The sequence below is a fragment of the Lupinus angustifolius genome, chromosome LG06, assembly GCF_001865875.1.
Source record: "Lupinus angustifolius cultivar Tanjil chromosome LG06, LupAngTanjil_v1.0, whole genome shotgun sequence".
NCBI lineage: Eukaryota > Viridiplantae > Streptophyta > Magnoliopsida > Fabales > Fabaceae > Lupinus > Lupinus angustifolius.
In genome coordinates this window covers 3,193,406-3,203,928 of record NC_032014.1, presented here as the reverse complement: position 1 = coordinate 3,203,928, position 10,523 = coordinate 3,193,406, and the positions used below count along the sequence as shown (strand labels likewise).

At 33.3% G+C, this 10,523-nt stretch overlaps 1 protein-coding gene across 1 annotated transcript; it reads right to left on the bottom strand.

Moving 5' to 3' along the window:
* Positions 2,021–9,480, bottom strand: LOC109348972 (AT-rich interactive domain-containing protein 5-like). The gene is made up of 13 exons (XM_019589599.1): positions 9,236–9,480; positions 7,636–8,912; positions 7,488–7,527; positions 6,847–6,899; positions 6,439–6,484; positions 4,942–5,040; positions 3,941–4,045; positions 3,760–3,811; positions 3,594–3,669; positions 3,342–3,408; positions 3,210–3,260; positions 2,569–2,661; positions 2,021–2,418 (listed from the first exon to the last, which is right to left on the bottom strand). The coding sequence occupies exons 2-13, from the start codon at positions 8,853–8,855 to the stop codon at positions 2,317–2,319; spliced, it is 2,004 nt and encodes a 667-aa protein (XP_019445144.1). The 5' UTR covers positions 8,856–8,912; positions 9,236–9,480; the 3' UTR covers positions 2,021–2,316.

The following is a 10,523-nucleotide window of genomic DNA, read 5'->3' as shown; positions in this document are numbered from 1 at the left end:
CCTCACATTTTTTCCTTCCTACTTTTTATATATTTTATATGTTAATAATAATTTAATACTAATTGTAGAAAATTCAAATTAAAAATTATCAATTTATTTTTCTTAAGTGCTTGAACATGCAAATACACAAGTAAGATGTATATTCTTAATAATATAAATGTATGAGTAAGATGTGCGTTTTAACTATGCTGAATGCATGAGTAACATGTGTTTTCTTAGTAATGCGAATATACGGGTAACATGTGTGTTTTTAGCCATGCGAATGCACGGGTCACATGTATTTAATTACTATCATTATATTATTTAATTAAAAGATAAGAATGGTATATATATTCATGAAAAATATATGTATTTTAATTAGTAATATAACAAATCAATTATTAGACTCTTTTTATTATTTTTGATTAAATTTATCAGAAAAAGTATCTGTCATATCCTAACTTAGTGTGTTTTTAATTAATGAGTTATTTTCATACAATGATTATTAACTAAAACATAATAAAATAAATAACATTTAATTATACAATATTTGAATAATATATTCAAATATTTATACACAATGAACATTAATCTAAAATAAAACATAAGCATTTAAGAGTTATAAACATAATCACTATGATGCAAAAATAACTCCTTATATTTATAATTTTATATAGAGAATATAGAGGTGAGATATTATCCAATACAATTTGAATTTTATTTATTGAGTTATTTAAGAATTGAATATTTTCTATAATCACACTTTCAACAAATAAATGCTTATATAAACGCATTTATAATTGTTAATATTCTACATATATACTCAAAAATCAATATTAATATTGCACCTATATGAATGAGAAATATAATGTTTCAATACATTATTTATTGATATTATAAAATATATGTATATTATATTTGCATTATGTATAAACAAAGAAGCGACCCATGCACGGGTACATTGCTAGTTAGTTCAATAGTTGATGATGCAATTAAGTAGTACAGTATTAGTTAATGCATAATTATTGCATATAGATATATAATTAAAATTAACTATTTTAATTGATGATGTAATTGGCTAATTAATAGAGGTGAAGTAAATGAAGAAAGTCATCTCCATGAACTACTCACAATAGCATAAGCTGTAGGGTATAATTGTTAATATGAGCATGTATTTGGCATGTGGAACCATAGACTCGGCACTTTTAGCAGCCAAAAATGTTGTGTACTACCCTCCACATATTCAATTCCAACGTCACATGTAAAATATTCTAAACTTTCCCGACTTCTGAACTACCTATTTTTGGTAATATTCTTGTGGTCTAATGGTAGTGCCGCATGTCTTTGTTCAAAGTAAAAGACTAATAAACTACGCCGTGGCGGTGTATTCACACTTTCTAATTCAATGAGTTTAATGTTCCTAGAAAACACCAAAAGAAACTTACAATAAGTTAACAAAAAAACATATTATTACAAGGTAATCTTATCGGATAACCTAATGGTATCATATAATACTATTAGCAAGGCCTGTCACTTTTTTTTACGGGGCAAAATTTTGAACTTACGAAACTCATCAGCTTATGTAAAAATAATTTAGCTATTAGTCTATTATTACAAATAAGAGTTTAAACTGTTTTATTGACCATATTATATTTTGTTTAAAACTTGTATTTTTAAAGTCAACTTATGAGTTCTATTTAAATTTCACCTATCACTTGTATACAGTTCCAATAATTACGGTTAAATGAAATACTATACCATTTCACGAAAAAATAAAGTACCATATCATGAAGGTAATTTATGTGTTACATTTATCATAAAATAAAATAAAATTCCTATATGCATCACACCCGAGCTTTGTTTTATATCCATGTGGCTCGATATTAAATTAAACATCGGACATGCACTTCGATTTTAGTCATGTGTGGAATGATAAAACAATATTTCCACGCATTCATTGCATAGGAAACCATAAAAAAATGTGTTGATTGATAAGCACACCCACACCGACCCATTAAGAAGCGCGCACACACACATTATATATAGTTATACACACACAAGAAACTTTAAGAGATAATGTTATTCTAATGTCATAGCATGCCACAGTATTTATAGAGAGTCCAAGTGTCAAACCTAGTTCATATTAACATGGTAAAACTCTAAAGCTTCATAAAATAATGTACTAAGATTTTAAAGAGAATCCCCCAATATCACTGCACTAAGAAATTGGCTAGTCTGAACGGGCATAAATAATTCCTCTAAATGGTTTTAAGGATCAATAATTATCCTATAAATTTATGGTATAAAGGGAGGTTGGCATGGAAGCATCTGCAACCACTATTCTGCTTGCTCGAACGGGACGCGAACAAACAACTGTCCATGCAGCGTCACTACAGCAGATGTCTGGTGAGGATCAATTCTTGAGGGCAAGCTGACAACCTGGACTCATTAAAAAAAAATCAATTATAGTTATGTGCTGGTTTTCCAGAAAAAATAACATTGAAGTTGAAGGTTCAAACAGTAGCAATTGCCGAAAAATCATAAAGGCTAGATGCATTTTTCTCATTGTTGAAGAAAAAGAAAACCTACCTTTTTGAATGGTGTCACACCCCAAGGATTATTGGGATTCTCAGGCTCGCCACTTATGACCAACCGTCCTGCTGGGTCTGACTGAACACGCACCTGGTTTTAGAAAGTATACATCATTATCCTCAATTTCATTGCCATACAACATGCAGTGAAATGAATGGTAGAAAAGGAAAATGTAGAACCAATCAATTAAAATGCCATACTGAAGAAGTTAACTCTGGAAATCAAATTCTATAAGATACAATTCAATGAAATATATCTTTAAAAGGTGCTGTTTATGAAACAGCTAGTCCATGTCTAGCACATAGCTGAAATGTTGGAGAACTTTTCGAATAAAAAAATCAGGGACACTGCTGTCTTTGTAAAAATGTAAGTTTGTTATATATTGAAAAGGGGGAAGCAATTTTAGAATGCTTACAAATTTACCCAGGGTCAACTCATGTCATCAAGCAACTCACATTAAAATTAGATAACCAGTGTTCTTTTCTCTTTTCCTTCTTTTTGGTACAACTCATGGTTTAAAGGGGGAATTTTACAGAATATTCTATAAACCAGTAATCTGGGTCGTTGTGTATACTGAATCCTCACTTACTCAACCATGAATATAAGAAGAAGTATATAACAACCAGAATGTATAGTACCTCTTCCCGCAGAAGTCCAGGAACTAAAGCATATACCTCAAAACAATCTTTCTGCACAAACAAGTTTTCATTAGAATGAGTGAATTAAATATAAATATGATATTCTATTTGAACATAAGACAAAGAACTTACAGTTTTTTGCACGTTGATTTTTACCCAATCAGCAGAAGGTCCAACATCAACCACAGTTGTGTCCAATCTAGCAGCCAAACATATATCAACACAGGCAGGCAAGTCAACATATGAACTTTATCAAAGTAAATACTTCTAGTAAGGTGTATGTTGGCGACACTCTTCAGCAGTTCACTAGACAAATAGATAATAAGTAAAAGCAAGCACAGCACGCAGGATAAAGGACAGAAAATGAAGTAACTGTATCTTAACTGTGGTTTAGATGGTTTACTTCTAACCGCTTTGACTGCATTTTCCATGTAAGAAGGTTTCTTACGTTTAAGTAAATCTGAGCCAACATGGGAAGAAATCCAATACTGAGAATCAGTACACAACTACAATACTGCTAAAGTGATACCAATAGAATGAAGGATCATACTGATGCTTTTAAGCTGCTTTTCACGCTTTTGTGTAGACCCGGAATTCCTATCCTAATAAAATCAAAAGTATTAAACAATTATACAATAACAACAAACAAGCCTTAGTCTATATGGGTGAAAAACAGACAGTGAAACAGAATTCAGGAGAACATGAAACACAGATTCAAAATCTGACGAGACATTAATAATAGGGTCACTAACTTCTCCGTTGCCAAGGAGACGTGAGTGCCAACCCTGCATAGCCCGTGCTGCAGCGTCTCTCCGTGCTCTACCTGACGCTGAAGCCTGGATGCACTCATTAATTAATAATGATTGTAAGATGTAAATAAGTATAGTGATCCCAGCAATAATGATAGAGAAAGTTCAATTCTCCTTGTGAAGCCTAAACACAAGGAAGGAAATTCACTGGATTGAGAGACAAAGGTAGGAATTCAATACATTTTCATATATTGTTCAAGCAACTTTCATATGAAATTTAACGCAGTCAATACTCGTTACTCTCCTATGGGGTGGGAGGAATAGAGGGGGAAAATTGTAGACATGGCGAGGGGCATACAGATGAAACAATTTTATTAGTGGAAACACAATTTCATTATGGCCTTCACATAATGTGAGGCAAGATGCCTAGCATATAATTTAATTTCGTGAAAGCAGAAAATGCAAAATAGTGACACTACTTAATATAAAAAACAAACTTCTAGAAAACACTAGAAGAAATATATATGCCAGCAGCTAAAAGTATTAGGAGATAAAACATGAGGGGCAAGTTGAACCTTGAGCTGATAAATAAATCACTTTTTTTCTTTTAATGAGCACAAATAATTTTGACAATCGAAATGAGAACTGTGAAAGGTTATAACTGCCTGCAGCATGTCAAATAATGAAATTGTTTATGGTGATGCCAACCCCAACATATTTTAGGGGATTTGATGAGAATAGTCTTCTCAAAATCTATTCAAGATTTCAAGTAAGAAAGTAAAAATATATCATATTGCCCTAGGAAGCACAGATATGGATACAAGACATAGATATGATACAAATGTGCTCATACAGAAAAGTTCAATAAAATAATTGAAAGATATATAATGAAAATTATTTAAAAAGTATTGAAGTATCTGATTCAACATACATCGGATACAAATATGATAAATATTTTAAAGCATAGTTTACATAGATATTACCTGATTTTCAATAATCACAGGCTCTGGGAGAGAAGTAGCAGCAATAGGCACATTCAACTCCCCAACTTGTATTTTATGCCTTTCGTAATCAAGAAGCGCCTGGAGTAGAATACAAGAAACAGCAATATAATGAAGTAAGGGTTAAAAAGAAGGGAATAGCAGGGTGGATGATTATAAAGGTCACAATATCTGACATAGTTTTCTTATTACATTTTGCAAATACAAAATAATACTAATGCAATAAGCCTATACTAGTATGTGACCCAAGATTTCACCTTGAATTTTAGGGGTTTCGGTCTTCATGATTTTAACACTGGTTGTAATATAATTATTTTTAGGTAGATCTTGAAGTTAAAATAATATAGTTTAAACTTGACGCGTAATTTTACCAACAATTATTCATTAGTGTATAAATAATAAAAGGAAGTCAGGTCAAATTATGTCAAAGGATTTTGATAATATACATGCACTTAAGGTATAGGTTAAGAAACATTTATCCCGTAAAGAAAACATTTATTACTGGTTATTAAATCATCTTAATTATTTGAAGTGTTAAATATTTATCAGATTAATTTATTCTGCAAGTCCCTATAGTTGTACTGAATTTGTCCCTATACCTTTGACTCATTAAATGTTTATTTGTATTCAACTCATTAATTTTTGCCCCGGAAGGACTAATAAAAGAGACAACACGTGCGAATTATTCTTTGGGTGTCTGTGGTGTTGTTTTCCAATACAAATACAACATGTGTTATAGTTGTTACAATTATTTCTTCAGAGATATTACACATTATATTTTTATAGGAAAACCACACAGGTATCTAGAGTACACGACCTAGGTTTAATCCTTAATAAAATCCTAAAAAATATATTAGATGCTTGAATAAAAAAACACCAATCTGCAAGCACAAGCTGAAGCATGAAAATCCTAGTGGAGGAGAAGATAAGACATGGTAAATTAGGTAGTCCAAGTATTAACAAATGGTGATTTTTTTTTATAGAAAGGTATAAAAGAGGATAAGAAATCCTCACAAGAACAGAAGAAGCACCTAGAAGCTAAGCAAGAGGGTCATATAACAAAGCATAAAGGTTATATCAAACTGTAAGTCATGATGTTATATCAAACAGTAAATCAAGCATGGTTAAAGACAAAATACTTGTACCCAACAATGAGAAAGGAAATAAACAGAAAATGTAGTCCATGTCACCATTATTAAATATATTACAGGGAAATTTTGGTACATAGCTGCTACACATAAGCTATGGCATTTTCTCCAATGAAATCATAGCTAAATGCTCATCACCAGCAACCAGAAAAGTATGGTAACGCAAACGGTAAATGCAAATTAAAAGTTTATATTCATGTCCAAACAAAAGGTGTACTGATAAACTTTAAAAGGAACATAAAAAACACAAATATAAACTATATTAGTAATTTGTAAAGGCAATTCTCTAAAAAACGAAGAGCTAAAGTGTAACTTATTAATCTAGAGTCACCTTCTCATAAAATCCCCGAAAAGTCCATGAAACTGTGGTACATGTCCTGCACAAGTTGAAAACATTGAAAGGTACTAAATCTAGGTGAAATAGTTAAGAAACATTGAAAGACTGCCAGTAGTCCATATCTTAAATAATAAAACAACTGGTTCAAATTTGTGTCATCCTATCAATATGGAAATCAATCAACCTGTGTGACAAAGAACTTCAAAGAAATTTCAAATTCTCTGAACACCTTTCTGATACAAACTATAATTGCATGGTGGCATTAATATTAGCATATAATAGACAGAACGAAATCACAGTTTTGACATCCAATAGCAATTAAAGAGACACAAAGCACAAATGCCCATATGAAGAGAGTTTCCAATTTCAAAGTCATGAAGAAGATCAAGAGTTGGTACTTACTTTGGAGGTTTGAAAGACTCTCCAACTTGCCGCCATAACTTACATGAGGTTACCTATTAAAAAGTATAAACCAATTAGGTGTATACCCTGAAAACAATCAAAACAATTTATCCGGAATAAACAAACTTGTTGCTTAGATTGTAAATGTTTCTCTCAAGAAACAACCTCTAAAACTTAACTGATCTAAAGTAAAAGTAAATGAAAGCTAAGCAAGAGTTGAAGCAAAATTAACAATGAAGATGCGATTTTATAAGTGAAGTAGCACTCTAGCAGCCAGAGTATTTAATAACAGTGTATCTCACATGCTAATGTGAGAATCCACGCATGCCAGATTTTAAAAAAAAATTAAATCTCTCTCTATTCTCTTCCGCTATCTAAGCATGCATTTGTTCACTTTATTTCACTTGCATAATCTTAAATGATTTTCGCCACTGATGACATTTCACAGTCCACAAAAGTGGCACAAAAAATCACATGCAAAACAAATCAGATGGAGTGTATTAACAAGCTTGACCAGTAAGGATTATTTGAAATTGAAATTAATATACAGTATTGACATCTACTAAATTGACCCATTCATCTAAAATCAGATAGATAAACTAGTATAAGTGCTTCAGCATCAAAAAATGTAAAAAGAATACCTTATCATAGCCACCCAATCTTATCACAGCTCTCCATAACCTAATATTTCACCGATTAAGCATTAGGACATAGTTACAATGTCTCAGAATTCTGTACTTATGACATATTTTAAAATAGAAAAAGCATAACTGAACAGGTATAACTCACTTAAGGCAGTTGAGTCCTTCTCCATAAAATTTGGGAGGTTTGAATTCCATGCTCCTTTCCCTAAAGAAGTTTTCAAGCTCCTTCATAAAATTTGATTGCTCCTCATCTGTTCCTGACTCATTACCATCATAACAATGGTCAGCGTTCAAGAAGGATATCTGCGTTGAGTTTGAGTTCCCATTATCTTCAGGTTCAACAGCTTGCTCTTCATCACCCTTATTTGCAACTTGTAAATCATTCTTGATCTCAGCTTTTGTATATGTTGGAACAGATTGTGGTGTAGTAGGCTCATTATGACTGGCTATGATGTCCACATTATCACAAGTTTTACTATTAACCAATTCACGAGCTTCAGGCTTCACCTCCATCATTGTCTCAGCAGCAGCAACATTATTTCGACGACTGCTATCATCATTCTTGACGTCCATATTACACTGGGGAAATTCATCAGCTTTCGTCTTCGCATTAGAAGATTTTTCACACTCAACTTTATTTGAAATCTGAGTATCAAACTCAACTGGGGCCGACTGAAGAGTATTTTGAACATCTTGTTGACAAATGTTCCCTAAAACAGCTTCTTCCACACGGTTATCCTCAGCAGGTACCTCTAGCTTCCCTTGTTTCAGACTATTTTCCTCAACAGGTAGCTCTTCCTTCTCTGCATTCAAACTTTTATCCTCAACGGGAAGCTCTACCTTTACTGGCTGCTCGCTATCATCCTCAGCAGATGGCTCCACCTTTCCTGGATTCACACTTTTATCATCAGTAGGTGCTTGTGCCTTTACTGGCTTCTTGCTGTTATCCTTGACAGGTGGCTCTGTATTCCCTGGATTCACATTTTCATCCTCGGCAATCGACTCTGCCTCACCTGGCTTCACAATATCTTCCTCCACAATAGGTTTGGCCTTCCCTGTCTTCAAAATTTCATCCTCAACAAGAAGGTCTGACTTCCCTGTCTTCACATTTTCATCCTCGGCGAGAGGCTCTGCCTTCCCTGCCTTCACATTTTCATCCTCGGCAGGAGGCTCTGCCTTCCCTGCCTTAACATTTTCATCCTCAGCAAGAGGCTCTTCCTTTCCGGTTTCCACGTGATTTAATGCATCTTTAGATGTAGGTGCTTCGGGTTCAATTTGAACCTCTGCATCAACCAACTGGTGGCTTTCTTCCACGTCCATGGGCATGCTCTGGCCACGTTCCTCATTTTCTTTTGAATCACTCATTTTGCAAATTTTAATCACACGTGACAACACAGCAACCTCCTCCTACACCAACCCATTGCAGGAATTTAAGAGAAAAAGAAGAAACAAAACAAAAATTCATCTCAAGCACCCATCCCCACCCATAATTTTTTTCTCGTCAAAAGAAATAAAATGAATGCTAAGGACTAAGGAGAGAGAAAAGAAAGTCCCGTTTTACTAAGAACAAAACACTAGCCTGTGACCGATAACCAAAAAAAACTACAGCTAATTGACCCCAAAAAATCCACCCAGAACTATTCGCTACTAAAAATTCACAAATATCAAATCTTTACGTGCCTTGTGTTCATTGCACATTAGTTTAAAAAATAGCAAGATTAGAAGAAACAACGTGGTGTAGCATTACCTGTATGTATTAAAATTCAAGGGCAAGGGTACAGTGTGAGTGGAAATTAACCCCAAAATCGAATTTGATAAACCCTAATTGTTTGTCCTCTGTGGTTTAGAGGAGATAATTTTGCACAATGCAATGTGCTAGTTGAAGCCTGAAGCGCAAATTTTGACAGGTAGTTAATTTCACGCGCCACGCGCCACTCGAAGCACGAACACAATAACTGACATGGGTCAAACTCAATACGACACCGTTACTTCTTTCTATAATAGCAAAACAAATAATATATTTATTCCTTCACCATTTTTTTGGAAAGAAACAATATTGAAGCAATTAGGTAGTTCTTATAAACAAAAAATAATAGTAACAATAAATAAAAAATTAGAAGTTATGCAATAGACCTTAACAACAAGAGTAGGTTGTTTAGCCTGTTCCAGAAAGAGGGGAAAAAGTAAAAGTGCTTAACATGTTTATTTAGTTGAACTCTCCTCAATACTGTGTGTAATATTGTCACAATTCCCACTTTCGTTCACTTTCACCGTTTTTCTTCTTTTCCTTTCCTTATCAAGATCCTTGTTCGTCCTTTACATTTTTTTCTTATTTTTATTCCCTTTCATTTCCACTACATATAAACATTTGAACCCATTTGTATTTTGCCACTTTGGTCTCTAATTTTTCAATAAAGTTCTTGTCTTGATGACACGTTGATGCTATTTTGGATATTGGGGTTTTCTGTAAAGTGGAGTTTGAACCATTGAGTATGAGCAATGACAATGTTGAATTTGATATGGTTGGTTTGGGGATGACACTTGATGATGATGACCTTGTTAATATTTACCATAGGACCTTTTATTCTTGGAGAAGATAGTGAAAATTCAAGATTCTGGAAGTTGGGTTGTTTCTTGACTTTCTTCCTTTGACAAGGTGGTCCATTGAGGAATTTGAGTCTTGTTGGTCCTCTCTAATTAACGGTTATGATCTCCAACAACATGAATGACACAATAAACACTACTCCCATTCTGGAGAAATAGGGAAGTGGAGTTTACACAAGAAGATTGTTTATGAAATTTCAACAAGAGTTGGTTGATACATTAACTTTCTTGGCGAAGAAAGTAAATGGAGAAGAAATGATTAGCGCATAAAGAGTAGCCAAATATTTTTTTTTTAGGCGAGAGCTACTTATAGTTGGTAGATTGAAGATCCAATCAAATAAGATCGGCTAGTATATCGTAGATTGAAGATCCAATCAATCAAATAAGATCGGCTAGTATATTGTAGATTGAAGATCCAATCAAATAAGA

Excerpts from the sequence above, each read along its gene's own strand:
- LOC109348972 (XM_019589599.1), bottom strand. The coding sequence starts at position 8,855 with ATGAGTGATTCAAAAGAAAATGAGGAACGTGGCCAGAGCATGCCCATG. Across the intron at positions 5,041-6,438 it reads TTCGGGGATTTTATGAGAAG|GCGCTTCTTGATTACGAAAG; the intron begins GTGACTCTAGAT and ends ATTCTACTCCAG. Across the intron at positions 3,812-3,940 it reads TTAGTGACCCTATTATTAAT|GATAGGAATTCCGGGTCTAC; the intron begins GTCTCGTCAGAT and ends TGATTTTATTAG.